Here is a 21259-nt window from a genome sequence, read left to right as displayed (position 1 = left end):
ACGAAGTTGTTAAACAAAAATATTATTGTGAATACATTTTTGCTATTATTAGCACTAAATTTTGCTACTTTATTGATGTATACATAAATGATAACTACTAACAAACAATGTCCATGTGTGGTATAGTTAATTCGGACCTGGGTTGTTTTGAGATTTTGTAATAAATTTCTGTTATGAAGTCCAGACGTTCGATTATTTTTTAGAGACCCTTAAATCCAAGTTTGTATCCTTACTGGTTAATTGGTCAGGTATTTATGTTTTCATTTAATCTCATCAACTGTAATCATCTACATTTTTCCTCTAAAAATACTATGTGATAAAAGATTTATATACAGTAGCCTATCTTATAATACATAAAAGCCTAGAAAGCTTTTTAAGCTGGGGTTACTCTTGGAAAGTAAGACAAAATAGCGTAATTGTACGTTTCTCATGAAAATCGCGTTGCTTGTGCGTGCTTGGGCCTAGGCAATTTTAACAGGAAAAATTATTATCGTTGATTTTTGCTGAGTATGCCCCGGTAATATGGTATACGCTCAGGGTAGATCAGGAATAAAAGTAACATAAGAAAATCGTATAAATTTCTTTATAACTTGTATAAAAAACTTTCATACACCCATCAACTTGCGCAGACAAGTTGTAATATTACAAATCCCGGAAAATGACAGCTAGGCGTTTACCATGTATCATCACGTTAAATTGCACTTTGACACCATTTTGTTATCTGAAAGTGAATTTTCTAAAGATTTATTTTATGAACCATATGATATGCTAACAAAATAAAACGTCTTCAGATAATTTGATTGTATACTTTGGATGCAGTATATATAAGCGTTAACTGGTATTAAGCAGCATGGCTGGAAGCATGCTTGTTTTGTCATAACGAGTCCAAACAAATGTTTATCAAATAAAATTTAGACCCAGTATAACTATAGCAGTGTAAAATAATAATTAGGATCATTAGTTGCGCACTGAAAGGTTTCAAGATCTGAGATACTTTGCACAAGCTAAAACATTTGGGCTACATTTTATATTTGTTTGAAGGTTGTTGTACAATGCACTTAGGATAAACCAAGATCTACGGTACGTAAATGTACCTGTCTATTTAACAATAATCTTGCAGTTTTCCCCAGTGTAGATCTTATGTCGCTTTCCTCGGCACCAAGATAAGTTGTAACAAGAAAGCTAAGATTTTTTGATTAATTTTTTCAACGTATCAGATAATAAATGGAATATTTTTAATTTTTGCTTTTAATAAATGACAAATGGACTAGCTTTGAGAAGTTGAAACAGTTTCAGATGCACTGGTCATCAGTTAAGTTCGAGATGCACATAAAGCGCTGACAACGTCTAATTTTGAAGTGGTAGTAATTTTAGCTTTGCTAAATCTTTATTATATTTGCAAAACGTTTTGGTGTGGGACTATTGCAATGGTAAGTTTTTGCTTAATTGCTTCTACGATGACAAGATTGTGCCACAACAGCTACAAAAGAGAGTTAAAAGTCGAAACAAACTTTTCGTTGAACTCTAAATCAGGGTTGTCCAAACTACGGCCCGGCAACTGTTAATTTATTGGCCCGCGGCCATCATCGAGCTCACACGTAACTTTGTACCAAAGATAAAGAAATACGAAACAAACGTTGGAAGTTTAAGTCTTACAAACTTTATTTTAATATGATTTACATAAAACTGTTCAACTTTAAACAATTCAGGAGCAAATTATTTTTCGAAGCATTTAGTTAATTGTAAGATGACCTAAGTTATATGGTAGGTTATTGAGCAGTTATTGCATAGAAATTTAAAAATATGTATCACTAAAACTTGACAATCTTATAATTTCTTATGGTTCCACCTGTAACAAGACCTTGTAGTGCCTGTACACCGCAGTTAACTGTTAAGTGCTGTTATGTGTTACATCAAATATGGCAAAACCAAAGGAACTTTACGAATGCACGTACATAAAGTAAAAATGTTCATCGTTATATAATTCTTAATCAAAATATACTGAGAACCAGAATGTCTGACAAACATTCATGTGACGTCTTTCGCATCGCATCACTGATCCTACGACGAACGTTGAAATATTGCCATCCTTTATATCAAATCATTAGATTAATTACTCCATGGTTTTTTGTTTTATATAGCGTTGGGCAGCGTAAACTTTGCGTTTGTGATACCTGTTAGAGTTGTAGGAGCAAGCGAGTCGCTACAGTTGTGTGACTTTTTATTGCTTTGGACGATATTTTTCTCAGCCTATTAATTAACAGTTTCGATTAGAAAATGAATTTTGCCGCCAATGCCTTTGTTCATGGTCTTTACGATATTAATTGCGTTGTAGGCAAAGCAGCGATCTTCACATATGATGAGTGGCCCGGACACAGGTAAACTTTTTAGCGCATGGCCCTCAGTGAAAAAAGTTTGGACAACCCTGCTCTAAACAAAACAAATATATGTGGTTGGATACACTACTTGCTGGTTGGCTAAGTTTTCTGAGCATACTAGATTAATCACTTTTATTGATCTAATTAAGCTTATTATCAACAAACAATTTATAATTCAAGCTAACACTGAAAATGTTCTTTCTTTGACATACAATTTTTCGGAATATGTTTTAGGAAATTTGGATTACGGAAAAAACATTGCTCTAGACTCGCGTGAGTTTAATCTTCTCCTTTCATAAGACACATTGTTTGTTTGGATAAGTGCTTAAGGCACACTTATCTGAAATTTATTGTTAAGACAATGCATGTGCTTTTGCTGTGCTTTGAAAGCACAAAAATCTTTCTCTTATTTACAGCGAAAGCGAAGGCAGTAAGTTTTTGTCCTACTTCAAAAATTGTGGGTAAGCTGTAGCAGTTTTGGTGGTATTCGGCTCTTTTGTGAATCACTCAGTGAAAACAAATAACGAATGACTTAAGCTCATTACCGGTTTTGTTTTAACGATCGGGACAGAGCCTATTATCAAAAAACGTTGAACAAAAAAAAGTCTGTCAATTTGGGCGTGTTAATCTGATCTAAGCGCAAAATCTGATCTAACACACATTGCCGAAAAACAATGCTAAGTCGGTTTTACCTTGAAAGCTGTAGAAGTGAATTTATCTTTTATGACGTGTTTTCAACATAGATAAGGATAAATTTTTTTAAGGGATTAGGATTTGTTATCTCTGCTTATATTTTCCCTGTAAATGTTCAAAGAGTTAGGTCTTGTTCAACTGATGATTAGTTGATTACTAAAATGCTTTGCATAGATATCAAGTCATGTTTCTGTTTATTGCGTAAATAAGACGTATAAACAGCGTTTTCAACAATATTTGATAACAAAAAGCGTAATTAAAATTTCCTTATTATGTTATGACTACATATAATCAATCAAGTTAACATTTAGCTGAATTTTATTAACAGTTTTCGGGACTTTTGGCAGATATTATCAATAGAGTTTTGTGGTCTTTGAATACCGTTGTGGTAGGCAAAAATATTTATACATTCTTTCATAGTTCAAATTGCTAACATAAACACGCTACACTCTGGTTGGATTTTAGTCAAAGAAGACATACTTTTGACTAACTTAATAGCCGATGAATCTCACTTTTGTGCTCTTAATCAACGTCGGTTTTTATGATTCTTTTAAGAGCGAAGAAATCGCAAGACACTGTTGCATATAGACAAAACCAAATTTAACAACAAGCTATGACATCATCAGCAGTTAATGATAACAGACAACACAACAGCAGTTAACACTTACACCATACTACCGGTTAGTATCTCATACATGCTAGTTGAAAGAACAAGCCTAAAATCAACTCAATCAACATTTTTCACCACGGGGCGCGCAACAAGATATACGAGAATGGAATTTTGCGGTTAGTTTATGCCGTCGCATTAAATGACATCTAAATTGAACGAAAGCGCTTGTAATACCGCTTGGGACTGTCACTTTTTAAGGACTTGACTTAAGTGATTTATTAAGTGGCAAAAAGCGTTTTCTAGTTATGTGACATATTTGCTTTTGGTTTGAAGAAAACTTTATTATAATAATAATATATTTAGTTTGTGTTTTATAAATGGCAATAAATTGATGTGGAGACATGATTATGACTATTATTTTGAGATCTGACATCATCTGTAAAGTTACTTGCTGTTTTACTCAGGCTTTTTATCGCGTCATACATAGACATTATGAGGTTGGACATTATTTTACTGTTTTGTTTAGGTTTGATTTTGTATTTTAGAAAATAAAGCAGGACCAATGTTAATCTATCTATAGCATCTAACAAACATTAAATTGTGAAAAGATCTGAGAAAAAAATTGAAAAGTGTTTGAAAAAATTGTAACATTGGAATGGTAAATATATAGGCTCTAATAAAGTGCCAAATACAGTCAGCTTGTCATTAAAATTTTGAAAAGTGTCTTTTTGAAATAATTGTGTACAATAATCTTTAACAATACTGAATAAAATTTTTATGCTATGTTTATACTATAATACATAAACGCGGCTTGTTTTAGGTTGTTATTACTTTGGATTCGAACGGCGATATTCAATGTTCTAGTATTTTTTGTCATGTTTTAAGTAAATCCAAATATGTATGTGATTTCAAACGGAGATAAAGGCCAAATAATCTTCTTTGTGGTCTCTTTCATAAATTCGCTGCCATATAAAGAACTAAAAGATAAAAGAAGCTTGCACTACATTTATCGCTTACCCAGCATTCGTTAAATTGACAAAATTTCGTCGAATAGTTTTCAAATTAACGGGAAAATCCGGACTTATTAAGGCCACCCGCGCTAACGCCAACGTAATTCCTTTACACGATCTTAATGCTGTCTAGTCATAACATTACCGGTTTACGCAAAGGAAACAATTAGCACGGCAAAGAATGAAAGGTTCCCTAATGGCAGATAAAAGAATTCTTTACTTGTGACGTAATCGTCGCTTGATTGGCTTATACTTTTTGGTAAACCTGCACGTAACATTTTAAAACTGACCTTAGTGACGTCTACGTTTTAACATTTCGTGACAAAATTGTTACTGTGTGAATAGGCACATAAATCTTTACAAGTGTTACACGTTTATCAATTACAATCGTTTGTTAGTTGAAATATTTATGTTTTCGTTATATAACCGAAACGTAATACTAATTCAATGTCATTTGCACGGTAGTCGAATTGTTCTATCCTAAACCTACTATTGTTTCATAAGTTTTTAGAATGTTTTTGTGAGATATGTTGACGTTAATTTGCTCATATAAAATCAGGTAAGAGAGGCATTCGCGTTGCTGTTTTGGCTTATATGTGCTGTAGACCTGAAGAAACCTTTTTCTTTCAGCTAGCTCGTAGCATATATAAATCTCCTTCACGGTCTGGTCACATTGATAGAAACAAAGTTGTGATTAAAGTTGGTCTTTGTTAAGCAGACAGAGTTTGTTTATTACAGAACGTCGTAATCGTGGATTTTATTGTTTTAACTTTTCTAATACTTCAAAGCTATAATTTACAAACGGCATAAACATTTTTTTCAGACTTTGACTTTTGATTTTTGCAAGCTATATTCTTTTAAACTAATATGGGTGATTTTTATTGACTACACAGAAAGATTGTTAAAAAAATGAGGGCCGAAATTACTGTTTTTGTTTTAATAATTGCTTTTGGTTTCGTTACAAAAGCACAAGTTTTTGATGTGACTTTGACACCTAGATGCGCCGAAGTAGAACTTATGGCAAAATTAAAGGCAGAAAAGGTAATTATTACTATGCATGCATTTTTAACATAATTTGTATTTTGCATTATGATGCAATAATTGTTATAAGCACAAATTGTAAACTTGATGTACGACGTTTGAGCAAAACGCAAAGCTGGATAAACAAAGTGAATTAGCGCTAGAATATATTTGGATATAGGTATTTTCAAGTTGTCCAGTATTGCCATGCTTGTAAAATTGAGCATGGCAGTGCCGTGTTAAACTCTCAAATAAGTAACAAAAGTCATAGCGGGATAGGGGCAAGACGTAACTTATTTATTTACACGTTCTTAGCTGAACATTTAGATATTCACTTTTACATTCGCAATCTGTATATTCAGCTGGATGGACAATGGTACGAAATAAGTAGGAGTCCTAACCCGTGGGAACGTGGAAATTGCATACAAGTCCGCCATTGGCTTGAAAATGGTACCAAATGGTGGATGCACTGGGAGCAATTAATGTAGATGAACGATAAGTTAATTTAGATACCAAACAGTTAAATAATTTGTATCTATAGACGTTAAACTTAGTGATGATTTTAAATGTTGATTTTATTCTTTATAGCAGTGACATCGTTTGATGTGTTATAATTATTTTTTTGTTACGAAAACAAGGGTAGCTTATGCCAATATTATTTGTGCTTTGTTAGAATGAATATTTTAATTTCGTTATATATTTCAGCTTAAACGTGAATATACTTAAGCTTTAATTTGTACAAATAACGAGAATTTTAATGCAGACCCGGATTTGATAAACAAGGACGCGAAGTTGCCGGGTAAGTGGTCCTGATGTTTTTTTGTATATATAGACTATACTGTATTAATGTTAGTGTTGTATACGCTTTCTTCTGTATACGTAGATATGAATAGCATATAGGAAGACATTGTAGCAGACTACACAAATTATACTATTAGTCTGTTTCAGAAAATATAAAAATCATATATATTCCAACCATTCCAGTTTACATTTTGCTAAATGTGTTAGAGACTTCAGTGCAGTAACCATTCGAGTATAATTTTAAATATAGTTTAGTGCTAAAAATATTTTGTGACAGAATTTCACAATATCTACGAAGGCATGAACCTGTTTGTCTCAATGTAGCAACGGCCTAGGACTAGTGTCAATCTACTGTAAAATATAAATAAGCAATACAATTCAACATACGACTTAGAGTAAACAATATATATTAATCGATAAAAGATAGTTATCAGCGGTTTATTTTCCCCACAAAATAACATAAACAAACCAAACTCTGATCACACCAGTAGCTGAAACTACATAAGAGCATAACAATTTGGAGTTTGACGAGCATTTACAATAGCGCTCGATTTGTAAAATAATGACACTCTTTCGATGTTTGGTTACAAAACAACATTGTTATATGGTTTACTAAAGAAGAGGAAAAATTCCCTTTAATTAGCAGTTTTGATTAAAATGACTTTAGATAAACAATGCCGAATATGTTAAGATTATCCGGGCATTTGTCATGCAATCAAACTAGAACAGTATGTCACTCTCATACTAATCAACCTTTCTGATATAAGCAAAAGTCGTTTTGTTTATTCATCAGGGCTCATTATGTGAGTTAGGGTAGTTTTATGATGCGAGGTATTTTACAAACTATAGCATTACTATATCATATTTTTATCATTTTTATACTATATCAACTATATCATATTTTTTACTTTAATTGAGCTTATTTGATCTCTAATCTCATCTCTGATTTGATTCCTGCAGCATCAATAAAATCAAATTGCAGGATATGCAAAAACAATCATTTTCCTAAGTATTTCAGTTTCTTTGCACAAATCTTATTTTTTTGCATGCAGAAGAGATAGTTATGACCAGGCATACAGCATAGGAACTCCACAAAATGTAACCGCTAACATTTCGATGCAGTTTATATGGCCAAGAGGTATATTTTGTCTGAGTTTTTTGGTAACACGTGTGAAAGTCCTGTACCTTGGCCATGGAAATGTTAATAATATTTGCATTGAATTAATGAACTAAACTTTTTAAGCGAATTGATTTGTTTTACTTGCAGTTTTTCTCCCATTGCCTTTTTACATCCTGAGTACGGACTATGAAAATTACTATCTCGCTTACTCCTGTTTTCCTTATTTCTTCAATGAAGGGCCATTAAAAGGTATAGCCTACCAACAAAAATAGGCCTAAGTTTAGTAGTAGGCCTAGAATGTAGCGTATAAAGAAAAAAACAGTTGGTTACTTCAAGTAATATTTTGTCTGCAGGTATTCCATTTCTTGCGGAATCTGCCTGGATAATGTCAAGAAAACGCTCCATGGACATAGGGCTTTATTTTGTTTTAAAAGTAAGTATTACGCAATATTCCAGACTATCGGTGTAGGATTAAGGCGGGGACGGTTGGAGCTGCAGCCCCAGGCCTATTGGCAAAAAAGCCCACCGGAATACGTACGCCGTTATAACAAAAAATAAGCATGTTTGTTACAAAAGTCAGTGTAGATACCTGGTGTGTTAGTCAAATCTTTAGGCTACTTGATTGACTTACTGTCTGGCAAGGCCTGTATGGGAAATATGCAGATAAAACATAAAATGTATAGTATGCAGTATTACAATATAAAAACAATAGTAAAATAACGTAGCACCTCGAAAGGTTAACTCTAATGTATTTCTATCAACTTTTGCTTAATCTTGCTACTTCAGGTGTAACTATATGAAATATATAGCTGTGTGAAATTTTCGCACCCCTTAATCAAATAATTTTGTGTTGGACGTTAATTGTTTTTTACAAACATGGACATTATGGTACATATATAAGGTTTTCATATGATTTTCTATATGAAACTTTAAAGGACCTTGTTCCGTGACCCCAATGGGAGTATAACAAGTCGGCTACATCAACAACTTTTTAAAATAAATCTTGCAAAGAAAATTCAAAGTGTAGTCTTGATATATAAATGAGTTTTTAAAAACTCTTTTCTCCAAGCGAAAATGGATAATTTACTGCTACGTTTTTGATTCCTCATGTAGGCCTACTACTAACATAGTATACTCCAGACCTGCACCTGTTACGTCAGTCTCTACTTGTGTAACGTTTGCTTACGAGTAAAAAAACCAGAACGTTTGAAGCTCTAAGCATTTTGTAACTAATATGAAGATCGCAGTCTTATCTTAAAAAATCTTAAAAAAGATTTTTAAAATTTACAGTGGTAAATTCTGTACTGGTGTTGGAATGGCTGTGATTTATTTATTCCTGCCTGCTTTTCTTTGTCATCTTTTGACACAAAACAGTTTTTTCATGACTTAAACTCGGTGATTAGTTCACTGATGCTACAGAGCGAACCCTCTCAGGTTTTCGAGTCCTTGCGATAGTGCGTGTATTTGCTGAGCGATTTGATATTTCCTTTACCATTTTGTGGTTTTCTTTTTAATTGTCATCGAAAATGGTCCAAAGAGTATAGCTATGAATCGTTATTGCTCTATCCATTGCTATCTACTGTCGTGCCTGCACAAAATAGACACAAATGCCAACTTGTGTACACTGTATGGCAGGCCCATTCTTACAACACGTTTAATCCCATGAATTGCGATGAACTCAATAAACTCAGCATGAAAAATGTCGTGGTAAGACTTCGTTTGACTGACACTTATTAACGGCATGTTTGTTTTGCAAAATTAAACCTTAATTCTTTAATACCACTTGTTTTCTATTAAATCAAACTTGGTTCGTGGCTTTCATCTGTTGCGCCCGCCGCGCAATGAAGTTAGGCTAAGTACCATATTGAATTAAAAGAACAGCTAATACAAGAATTAAACTTTAGAAAGAATTCCTGCTGTGGCGCTCACTCCAAAGTAGAGTGCTGAGCAATATACCACAAATTTAGCAAATAAACGCCTTGGTTTGATATTAGTTAATAATCAGTAACTGCGAACGCAGTTAACGGGTCTGTCAACTTTATATGTTACTTGATATATATTTATTTCGCTTAACTAGTTAATTGGGATCAATTAAGTATTGGTTTGTTAAAAATATGTTACGTTGTCGAATAATGTAATTGATTGATTCCAATTAACCAAGAAACGTTGAAAAAATTTTTATTGACAGGTAATTCCCCTAAAGTGCTGTCGCAGTCTAGCCTATATTTGCCCGATTAAACAATCAAAGTTTTTAATATGATTTATTGGGAATGTGTTGGTTAAATATTTAAAAGATAAGAATGTTTTGTTACATATTTGGAGTAATACTGTTTGTGAACCTTCTGTATGCATTTTGTTCTATATTAAATAATTAATAGAGACAAAATTCCGCGTATAGGCCCCTTGGTACATTTTAGCCCCAGGCCCAACACGATCTTAATTCAGCTCTGTGTGTAGATAAGGGTAACCTATTTCAAACACTTGCTTCAACAGACAACACTGTTACGCAGTATTTCAGGAATAAGGGCTTCAAAGTTTTTGAAGTCAGTTAGTATAGATAGGTATGATTTAGACGTGAACAGTTGATATACACTTGACAACATTCACTGATGCACTACAACACATGGTGGTCAGCCAATTCAAGTTTTTGCAACCGGGCTAAATAAAGTTATTGTAGTCTAGCTGGCAATTAAACTAAGCGGATCATATTTTTATTGTTCAGAACAAACTGGAGGAAAACGGTATCAACGTCTCAGTTATGGAGATATCCAAGCACAGCAATTGCAACTATGAAATGCATCGCGACAACTCTCCAACTGTACAGACTGATAGCCCCAAAAAATCAACATGAACCAAGCGCCATGGTCCAGTTCTATTTATGTATAAACTCTTTGTATGATCTATCGCGTTTTGTTGCCGAATGAGTTTCCGAATTATTTACCCTACATTTTGACCAAAATTTTGTGTAACTTCGCTCGTGTGGCACGATTGCACGCTCTACACCAAAATTACATTTCTTTCAATATAAAACAGGAATGAGCATAAACTTGTTAACCCAATACAGCATTTATGTCTACTTGGTTCATTGAATTTACGAAATCTTGTTTTGCGCACCTTCTATCACAGCTGACAGTTCTTCGCAAATTGTGCCAATAAAACAACTGTTTGACGACTGTATTTCGACTTCTTACTCTTAGTCGAATTTTTCAGTCGAATACATTTTGAAAGAGTGTTGCAATTTTTAGCGAGAGCAGTTAAACACAGGTAATATGAGTTTGCGCAGTGCCGACAAAGCGGAGCATACGATGCCGAATACACTTACAGGAGTTGATAAAGTACTACTGTATTCAACAATTTGACGGTATACTCGTAAACATTTATGCATAACAGCATTGAAACACGACATTAAGACAAATACATGACAGAAGTATTGCACCCAAAACAGCTATAAGAGGAAAAAATCATCTCAATGAGAAAAATTCATCATGTTTTAACCATAAAAACGAACGTGTAAGGGTCCAAAAATACATTATATACAAATTCAAATGATTCAAATAAACGACAAGCTTCGCTGCGATTCTATAGATGTATTACGACAACCGAAAACGATTGAAACAAGCATAATTCTTAGGTTAAATTTCATTTATATTATTCTCGTACTTTAGTTTGAATTATGTCTGTGTTAGTTTTCTTATACTGTACTGCGTTTGTAATAATATGCGATTGGTAAGTAAATCTGGTCGTGATCTGCTAGCATTAAGAAGATGAATTGGGGTATGACATTTCAAACAAGTCACAGAAACAAAATAGGGCAATAGATACTGCCACCTGAAACGTTGGTGACTTAATTTCGCGAAAACAGTGCAGCACAATGAAATCACAAATCAGGTGTTACTTTCAGCTCAACCGCATGGGTAAACAAAGCTTATGTTGCAATAAATAACCTTTACGGCTGAAAGCTAGACCTGAACCAAGTTATATGCTATACATCCAACCAAATGAAGTACTCAAAAATTCTAAAATAAAGATTTTCTCAGAAAAATGCTCTTAGTTTTATCACATTATTGGGATGTAACTTTCAATTTTTGCTCTATGTCGCTGAGCAATGCATTCGGCGATCCAGATGACATTGCGACACTCCTGTTCCTTCAATTTAACGTAGGAATAAAAAACTCCATACTGGAATTGCTGCATAAAACTGTTGACATTCAGGGTGACCTACAGCAAAGAAAAAACTTCTTTATTGGGGTACTTTTTGTTATCCAATCTAGCACACCACACAGTTACTTAACATGATATTGATTGGACTAGGCCAGAGCCGTTAGTGAAGCGCATTGACTTTTTATCTTATCCGAAAAAAATTGTTAAAAAACTTGTTATTAAATTGTTTTGTTCACGGTAAAACTGCATCAATTTAAAACTATGTGGAAAAAATTCTTTCAAAGCTTTCATTTTCTTCTAACTTCAAAACGATTGTTACAGTCACTGATTTCACTATAAATTTCATTTCATCAATTTCATTCATTCAAAGAGCTACTTTATCATTTAATTTATCAGCAATTCAGTATCTGTATCTTATAAGAAAAACGTAAAAAATCCTTGTGGTTTTCAGCTGGTTTTCTGTATTTCTCAAAACTTGCAACTGATTGCAAAATTCATAAAAATGCCATGGCCCAATAGATATAAGATAACAAAGTGGTTGAAAAAGTTACCTCGTGTTCAAAAAACTTGTCTTCCAGTGTTTTGTCACCAGGTCCATTTCCTGTTCCATCAAATAAAGGACGGTAATCCTAAAAGAAAAACAGATTAAACATGACATATAAACACATCAATATTTTCAAAGTATTGAAGAGGTAAAACAAGATGTTGTGTAACTTACAGTAAAAATACCATGAATAACGCATGGTTATTTATGCAACACAGCTAGCAAATAAGATATAATACTTACTGCATAGTACTCTGCAATACGCTTCACAGTTTCATAATCATCTGCTCGTGCGAGTTCGATTAGGCCGTCCGGGTAAAGTTTGCCTCTTCTTGGGTATAATTTGGCACGATCTTCCTTGGTCAATTCGGTTCCGAAAGAATTGATTGTAATAATGATGGAACGACGATCCGCTTCAAACTGTCATAATAATAAGCATAATGTAAAATGCATCAAAATCGCACTTAAACATGCAGAAAAAAAATTCTTTGCAGTTGTGGACCAATGCCCGGCAGTGAGACAATTGTTTAGGTGCTAAGTGAGTGTTTTAGTGTTGATGCTCAAGACATAGTTATTACTAGCCTTTCGGTGTTATTAGCTATATTGCAATCAGTGATACACCCAGCCGTAAAAATGAGAACAGCTGAAATATGCTGTTGGTGAATTTGCATACTAATTACATAAAAGCTTTATGTTACATATGTTTAGCATGATATCAAAACTCATAAAACTTCTATGCGGGCCACACACAAAACTCTACGGTGGGTAGTATCACATGTGGTTCGCAGCCTGCCCACCTCTGGTTTAGACAGTTATGTTTCCCTAACGAGTAACCTCAGCTTTATCTCTTTATCTAAAATTCTAAAACTTTGTAACTATCAATAAGCACCACAATAACAACGTCAACATTTCTAAATGAAACTCTTATTTCATCAGTTACCATCATTGGGCATCTGAAAAATCCTGGATCAGATAAATACATGTGGTTGGCGAAAGACGATCATTAATTAATTATTTATCCTTAACTTTCATTTAGTTTGCCAAACTCTAGAAATTTTACAGCTCATACTGACATTAAAACAGGACTGAGTGTGAGGAAATCAGTAAAAAACAATAACTTTGAAACATAAATTTTTCCAAGTGACTTTCATATAAAAGCAGTAAATTTTACAAAGGGGTAAAAACTATATGAATTAGCTTTAGTGTGAACCTATTTTAAAAGTTTTGAAATTCATGAGTGAATACAGGAATCAACAAAATTAGTGTGAAAATGGATTTACTGAACAAAAAATGCTATCTGTGTCAAAGTAGTAAACTAGGGTATTACATTTACTTTGATCCTAAAAGATATCTCAATAAAAATGTATTCTTAAATCCATTTTTCTGCTCCGCAATTTATAAAGTTCACTGCCACCGAGAACAAAAAGTTAAAAATTATGCACCAGAGAAATTTTGAAACAATTTAATGTAAAAATACTTCCAATATAATATAAATGTGAGCTTTTTTACTTAACCAAAACCTAGGTGACTGTGTAAGCACACAAGATTCAACATTTTCCATATTCAAATTCCAGACTACCCTTTGGGCTGATAGATTGAGAAACACTGGCATTAACTATGTTTGGTTAAAAAGATTGGAACCAATGGCTATACATTGTCTTAACTCTATATCTGCATGCATTATTATTGTACCAGTAATACAATTGTGCTTGAAAAATTCCAAATAACAGTATCACTACATAATGTATACGTTTAACTGCTCACTGCAAGTATTTCACACATAACGTCAGCAGTCGCACCCCCTTTCTCCTTACACCAGTCATAGAATGCTTCCAGATAAGCTTTGTACAATGTATTACGAATGATTTCAATGTTCATTTCATTCAAGTCTTCCTCTGAGATACATTCCTTGAAAAAAGGAGCTAAAAATAAAGGGAAAGATTTCATTTTGCATGTGTTACATGTTGATGAGACGACATGAAACATACAACACAGTGATGAAAACAGTACACCATGTAGTACATGGAATGGGCACAAAGACAAAACATCCAGCAAGTTATTCCCGTCTCACCTAAAGGGGAATCGACTAGAATAGCATTGTAAAGGTCAGCCGTGTTGGTGGCAATGGTCACGGTTTCCATTTGATCAAAAGTACCCAAAGGGTGACATTTTGTAAGCAATTCTGAAAGTTGACGTTGGTGAAGGGTACCGGTGATCAGCAGAATGATGTTATCAATCATGTAACTGTATCTGGAAAATTTTACAACACTGCTGTCCAGTACATAACACCATTGGAAAAAAAAGCACAAACTGACTTCCAATTGAATGTGTTTGCAGTACGATGTACAAGACAAGTGCCATTACAATATGTCAAGGTTTAAAATAGATACAAATTGAAAAAGTAATAACAAAAAACTACAAAAAAAGGAGGGGAAATTGTAAACATTCACATACTTGATGAAATCCAGAAAAACTCCCAATTCTTTGTAGGAATGGTTACGAATATATTCAAATTCAGCAACAAGTTTCTCACGTAGTTTGTCGTCAATGACTGAAACTGTAAGAGGTGAAGGTTCATTGGCCAAAAAATTCCCATAGTCTGTTCCTTGGAGATGCAATTTCAAATCTTCACAAAAGACAGAATATAAGTGTATATTTAACAGCAATGATACAAGTGCTATAATAAAATGCAAATGTCTAATAAACCTTGATCAAAAGCTGTACATTAATGTTATGATGGCACTAAATTGAAAAATAAAACGCACAATGGCATGACTCTGTTAAAATAAATACTGCAGTTACTGCCTGATTGGTAAGGGTGTTTGTCAAAGCAAAAATAATTATACTGCATATAATTACGTTATTCTGGTCCTTAAAGTTAGGGTGTTCCTAGCCCTGGAACGCGGGCTCCATGTCACCCGTGGACAGATTTTTTGTGGCCCGCAAATATTTTTGAATTTTAATTCACTGTATTTTCCAGTGCAAAATCCACAATTGTTAAAATACACCTGCTTTTGTTTAAATGAGTTGCATTGGCCACATCGCTATTGTCACAGTTTTGTGGGACAATAGATATGTGCGATGATTTTAACTTTTTGTTGCGAGCAGAGTCGCAAGCAAGTAGAAAGTATCAAAGAGTGCGATGTTAGTCATGCAGCACAGCACCAAGTCGATTAGAACAGCAACCTCAGACCTTTGCTAACATTGGAGTTTCTCCATTTGCGGTACGCAATGTTTTCCTTAAACCTTAATATGGCCCTTCATGCTCTCAGTTTTGGACCACCCTGCTTTGGGTGTTTCTGCTTGCCATGTGTGTGTGTATACAGCTAAAAAAGCAGAGGCTACGTAACCTGTCTACTGGTGTAAGGTTTCCTGCACATCAGAGCTTAAAATGATATAATCTAAAGTTCAAATCAAAATTCAAAGTTAGACTTTGAAGTACTTAAATCTGCACCAAACGAAGGTGGGCAGTCGAAACTTTTAAAGTACCTTGGATAATAATATCACTGTACCAGTACTTAAAAAATGTAAAAAATAAAACCATTAAAAATGTACTGACAGTACTGTTTAATAAAGTAGTTACAGTTAATATTTTGTCTGTACTCTGTCGATACCGGTACTTTTCCGATAACAGGTCCCGCTGCAAGTGCAATTTTTTCCAGACTTTAGGGCCAGCTACAGGTTGCTGATTACTCCAGGATAAAACATATGTTACCTCACTGATTGTGGCTGGCATTAATGTTCAATTAAAACAACCTTTTGAAAACTGTACAAAAAATATAAAAGGAGTCCACCGAAACGTTGATATGATTACTTCAAAAGTACAGAATCCAGACCGAATTAAGGTTCTAGAAAAAAGTAATTAAGAACAGGGTTTTGGTACTTTACACTGATATCAATACTGAAAAAGTACCGCGGTGCAGTAATTCGGTACGACGGTACTGGCCACCTTGGTCAATAAATAATATGACCCAACACAACAATAAAGAAACACAGCATAAGCACATACCTCATAACTAGGTCAAAACAACTATACAAGATTGAAACAGATCATGCAATAAGGAGTAAGGACATAAGCTAGACGAGTAGGTATAGGTGGCGCTAGGGGTTTATAGTTGTTTCAAAATACCTTACCATGTATTCATCTTACTAGCACAATCAGCAAAGTCTTTAACTTTGTAAAATATATATATATATATATATATACAGCATACACAAAGTATTTTTAATTGTTTTCAAACTTCAACTAAGCACTGACTTCTATCAAGATTACTTCCTTGTAATTACCATTATTTTGATTACCAAAAAATTCATGTGTTGGTATGGGTCATGTTTCATGTTTTGATAGGGTAGAAGGATTCATGTTTGTGATAGGGTAGAAGGATTAATACAACCCAAACAAAATTTCAGCGTTCTAGCTTAACTGGATTTTAAGATATAGGCCTTTGAAATTTTGGCACTTTTGCCACTTGAGGGAGCCCTTTTCTTCTTTTTATGCTTCTAACATCCACAGCTTTTCATGGTAAAATGATAAAACTTGGTAGGATTCGATTATTAATTGTATTTTTTATATTAAAATAAAATTTAATTTAACAATAACAGTGCTTCCCCTTGAAATTTCAGGATTTAATGCTAAATGTTTCGAAACCCTGATCTTAGGGATGGCACCATGATAAAAATATTTTTTTGGATTTTAATGTTAATGTTCAATGCTCTGGAGCCGTATGCGGCTCTTTTATCTCTGTGCTCTTGCGACTCAGAGCCAACGAGCTCATTTAGGAAAATTTATTGTGAATAAATAATGGTGTTTAATAGTGTCACAATGTAATAACTTAATGCGTTTGTATGATTATTATTTAGAATGTTTTATTCGGACGTGGAAAATCTTGTAAGTGACTAAGAGGTGTTGTAAGTGACCTATTATCAATGATTACAAGCAAGCTCTTCACGACCTCTTCACCAGTTGCACAAAAACTGATTAATGTCGTTTTCATTCAAACTGCAGAAAAAAGCTTGGACAATGTCCTGTTTAACTTATATGTAACTATAGGTACCTTCCAATGTGTCACATTGAGTTAGGTGACGATAATCCTCTTGTCGAAGAATTCCATTTTTAAAACCCCTTATCAGTCCTTCTAGGTATCCACTGTCCACATTGTAGAATATTTCGGAAAGATCAAATGAACCCATTATGTAACTGTATGCAGTTTTTAAAAATTTCCTACAGTCTACAAAAACCTAAAGCATCAAAAATTATAAGACTTAGTAAGCCTATATGGCAGTGGCTCTCAACCTTTTTATTACCACCTCGAGGTTCTATGATCTTGTTGCGTACCAACAAATTATCGAAAAACTTAACTTTACTCAAAATGTATATAGGATTGCTAACGGGCCGGATTAGCAAATAAGTTGGCCCGGTAATTTCGAAACAAATGCACTCCACTCTCGAAGAAGTTCAAGTTAATGACAAAAAAAATCACCACAACGGGCTAAGTCAACCCTGATTACTAATAACACACACTAACACAGTAAAATTTAATGAGATGGTGGCAATTGTTTCTTCTCCACAAACTGATCTAGGTGGGGTGCAATTGAGTTCATAACGTATCGGAAATCGTGTCCATGAGTTTCAAGACGATTTCGACTCGTGGTTTTGATGCTCATCGTGGAAGAGAAACGCTGATCACACTCCATGTAGGCCACATGGGAATGCGTAAAAGTTTGGTATCTGCCGTGCGTTACACATGTAATTTTGCCAGGCATTTCAAGCAAAATTTGAAAAATAAACTAGCAGAAAATATAAATTATGTTAGTTACATGCGCCACAGATACCATGCAAACTCTTACTCATTTGATGTCGCATGCTTCGCTGACTATCGATATCGAACAAGTCTTGCACACAGGACTTGAACCATTGTCAAATGAAAACTTGTAAACACATTTTCATTATTTTTCTATGGTACGTAAAAAACTTCATGCGCTATTTACCGTAGTGAAATCTTTACAATCCGATGTAAAAATGCAATTGAAATTTGAAAACGAATTAAAGTGGGTCGACATTTTCCATTGTTAAGTTACTTAGCTTAAATTACTTAGCTTGCAAAGAATTTTTTTTGACCCATTTTGTGCACCACATAGGCTAGCTACGTTGTGCATCGGACCTATGCTTTCTGGGTCTAGTATGCAAGTGCGCAACCACAGGATACCTTTGGAAACCAGACCCCAGATACTCGAATTGTGACGTAATCTGGTTGTGCTCTTGTATACTAGACCCCATCTTTCCATACAGGGGCCATTGGTGATGGGAATGCCGCATTTGTGCTTCCTGCCTTCAACCTTTTTGCTCAGCTGATTTGCTTACTTTAACTATTTTGTATAACTGTACGCTCCTAGCAGATTGTTTCACTTTAAAAATTGTTGTCATCTATCTGTTTAACAAAGTTTTAGTTTCATGTACTTGTACAGCCTGTAGCATAGGTTAGGTTAAACTTTGCTTTGCGTGATGGTGTTTTTTCCGTCGAGTAATTTATTTATGTCTGTGTCATATGATTGCTGAAGAGCCATAAAAATCGTTCATTACAACTTATAGACATCGTATAAACTAGGGATTCATCAGATCGGGCATGAATCAAGGTATGAAACCGAAGCTTATGTGTCAGAATGTGACTCACAATTCACTTCTTTCAACGCGTTAGTATATCCCAAACTCGCTCACAAAATGCCAACGCGTTCACAATTTACACTAAATTGCATGCACACTAAATTATCGTGTAAAAACATAGCTCTGTTGGCCGAACCGGTCATTATTATATGCAAAATTTTGAACATCTTCGTAATTAAATCAATCACTTTATTTTTCAACAACAGCACCGTGGGGACGAAAAATCAAACCAGTTGTTACTAACATGGACCAATGAACAGGAAAAAGTTACAAAGCCGAAAAGGTTTAAAACGTGCACAAGAAAATTAACGTTAATAATTACTAGTAATAACTAGCACGGCCACTAAACGTATAATGATTAGTTAAATCCATAAAACATAAGTTGAAAAAGCGAAAATTAAGCTAATGAGCAAGTGGTGTGTTCAAACAAACTGATGAAGTAAAATTGCTTCAATGCTTTGCATCAGTGGATGGGAAAAGAAAACTCATCGTAAAAGAAATCCCCGCAAGAGTCCGGTTTCTGGTGGCCATAGCACTAAGGAAGGGCGTTGTTGATTATTTAGCCCGAGTTTGTACAGCAAGAATGCACACCAACGATAATTAATTAATCTTTGGAAGATGTGATGACAATAGGCCTACTGCTCGTTGCAAGAGGGAAACTTCTCTGGTACATTGAGAGTGACGTATGGAAAAAGGTGCCAATGCTGTCCAAAAGATGGTAGTGCTGAAAGGAAACCCACTTGATCCGAAGCTGAAGACTTGAGTGGCGCTGGTGGCGACGTTTCAATCCAGTAACTGGTTCCAGTCTTTCATCTTGAAATTATGTAAAAGCGATCTGCAGTAAGTGCAGTAAATATCCTAAATAGTTATGAGTTGAGTGTTAAAAGTTACTTCATGGTTATACTGGGAGTGTCTATATAGGCTACCACTCCTACGGTACCACTTTTTTATGAAGTTTAATTTCAATAAATAGGTTTTCACATTCTAAGGTTTCAAACTGCAGGTCACCTCATAATTCATAGTTCAGACTTTTTTGTAGCCTATATAGAATTTGAGTCCTTACGAGTTAAGAAATAGTCTTTTAATTCTACATTACTGGGTCCTTGCTAAGTTTAGCTTCAGATACACATATTAAGGCTGGTGGATTTTCTGATGAAGTTAAGAATTCATAAAGTTTGTCTAAATTTTTGTTTACACTTCTAACGTTAAAATTTACAACACTACAGCATTTTTTGTATATATTAGCGTCATTGTATATATATTCATCAAAGTTTAGATATTTTTATTTTTTCCGAGCTATTGGTGGTACTGTAGGTGGAGGAGTGGAGTCATGGCTGTCACTTTCACCAGCTAGGGGTAAATTATTAAATTTTAACGTAAGGTTTTATTTATAAGCCACGAAAGTAAAGGTTAAGCTGCGTCACCAGCTAACATCAATGGAGTTTCATCTTTGTTTATTCAAATATGGCTCCAAGCATATAAAAAAGATTGCAAAAATATTGTTTACGTTAAAGGATTTTTTGAATTTAGTGGTCAGACAAAGAAGTTTGCAAGCGTGAAGTAAACATTATACAGACCTTAACAAGAACTGTTTTGGCGTTCTTAAAGTTCGACTCCTTTAAAACTGCAGCGTCATGGCAAGACCCTGGCATCTTAAAGCTGATATTCCTAAACCTGAAAAGTAGGCTATTTAGGTCTAAAACTATTCGTGGATGACATTAGGCAAAATCATTAAACATTTTTCCACTCCAACAAGCATAAACGTTTCCAAAATTTTTGATAGGCGATAGCAGAATGATAGGTCTGTAGTTTTTACAATCTTTGGCATCACCCTTTTTATAGATTAGAATTACCTTAGCTGCCTTAAGAGTATCTACCGTTCCCAATAAATATAAGCAGTATGGACAAGAATTTATAACCCTTTTCATTACAAAGTCGCCCGGTCTGACCAAACAGTTTATAAATATTATAAATAGGTAGAGTATAGACTACAATTACCTACCGTAGCCTGTTACAAAGCTGAACTAAATCAGGCTTGAAACGACGAACTTAAATGTCAGCGATTTTATTTGAAGAACAAGCACAAATATGAAAACTGATTAGAGACTATTACTTCCCAAAATAGTTAATTAGATTTCCTTCATAGCCTCGTCCTTCTTATGTAAATAAATTTGTGTCTCCTAATTCGTGCATTCATCCAAATTCTACTTAATGTAGGCTACATGGCCCAAGCAGTTACAATTATTTTCATGACATAGTGT

The 21259-nt window shown here is 34.3% G+C and overlaps 2 protein-coding genes across 2 annotated transcripts; one reads left to right on the top strand and one right to left on the bottom strand.

Moving 5' to 3' along the window:
* Window positions 1-5462: 5462 nt before the first annotated feature.
* LOC143451330 (apolipoprotein D-like) lies at window positions 5463-10801 on the top strand. The gene is made up of 7 exons (XM_076951791.1): window positions 5463-5732; window positions 6074-6195; window positions 6475-6510; window positions 7565-7650; window positions 7780-7881; window positions 7986-8065; window positions 10355-10801. The coding sequence occupies exons 1-7, from the start codon at window positions 5601-5603 to the stop codon at window positions 10481-10483; spliced, it is 687 nt and encodes a 228-aa protein (XP_076807906.1). The 5' UTR covers window positions 5463-5600; the 3' UTR covers window positions 10484-10801.
* A 158-nt stretch (window positions 10802-10959) lies between these two features.
* On the bottom strand, window positions 10960-17571 carry LOC143451329 (V-type proton ATPase subunit d-like). The gene is made up of 7 exons (XM_076951790.1): window positions 17392-17571; window positions 14792-14963; window positions 14409-14587; window positions 14102-14259; window positions 12581-12757; window positions 12345-12422; window positions 10960-11850 (listed from the first exon to the last, which is right to left on the bottom strand). Exons 1-7 carry the CDS (start codon window positions 17525-17527, stop codon window positions 11689-11691), a joined length of 1062 nt encoding a protein of 353 aa, XP_076807905.1. The 5' UTR covers window positions 17528-17571; the 3' UTR covers window positions 10960-11688.
* Window positions 17572-21259: the final 3688 nt, after the last annotated feature.

Source organism: Clavelina lepadiformis, chromosome 4, assembly GCF_947623445.1.
Source record: "Clavelina lepadiformis chromosome 4, kaClaLepa1.1, whole genome shotgun sequence".
NCBI classification, from domain to species: Eukaryota; Metazoa; Chordata; class Ascidiacea; order Aplousobranchia; family Clavelinidae; genus Clavelina; species Clavelina lepadiformis.
The sequence above is the reverse complement of the archived record's forward strand: the minus strand, read 5'-3'. Positions and strand labels throughout refer to the sequence as shown.

Excerpts from the sequence above, each read along its gene's own strand:
- LOC143451330 (XM_076951791.1), top strand. The coding sequence starts at position 5,601 with ATGAGGGCCGAAATTACTGTTTTTGTTTTAATAATTGCTTTTGGTTTC. Across the intron at positions 6,196-6,474 it reads ATGCACTGGGAGCAATTAAT|ACCCGGATTTGATAAACAAG; the intron begins GTAGATGAACGA and ends ATTTTAATGCAG. Across the intron at positions 8,066-10,354 it reads GGCTTTATTTTGTTTTAAAA|AACAAACTGGAGGAAAACGG; the intron begins GTAAGTATTACG and ends TTTATTGTTCAG.
- LOC143451329 (XM_076951790.1), bottom strand. The coding sequence starts at position 17,527 with ATGGGTTCATTTGATCTTTCCGAAATATTCTACAATGTGGACAGTGGA. Across the intron at positions 14,964-17,391 it reads TCAATGTGACACATTGGAAG|ATTTGAAATTGCATCTCCAA; the intron begins GTACCTATAGTT and ends TCTTTTGTGAAG. Across the intron at positions 11,851-12,344 it reads ACAAGTTTTTTGAACACGAG|GTCACCCTGAATGTCAACAG; the intron begins GTAACTTTTTCA and ends TCTTTGCTGTAG.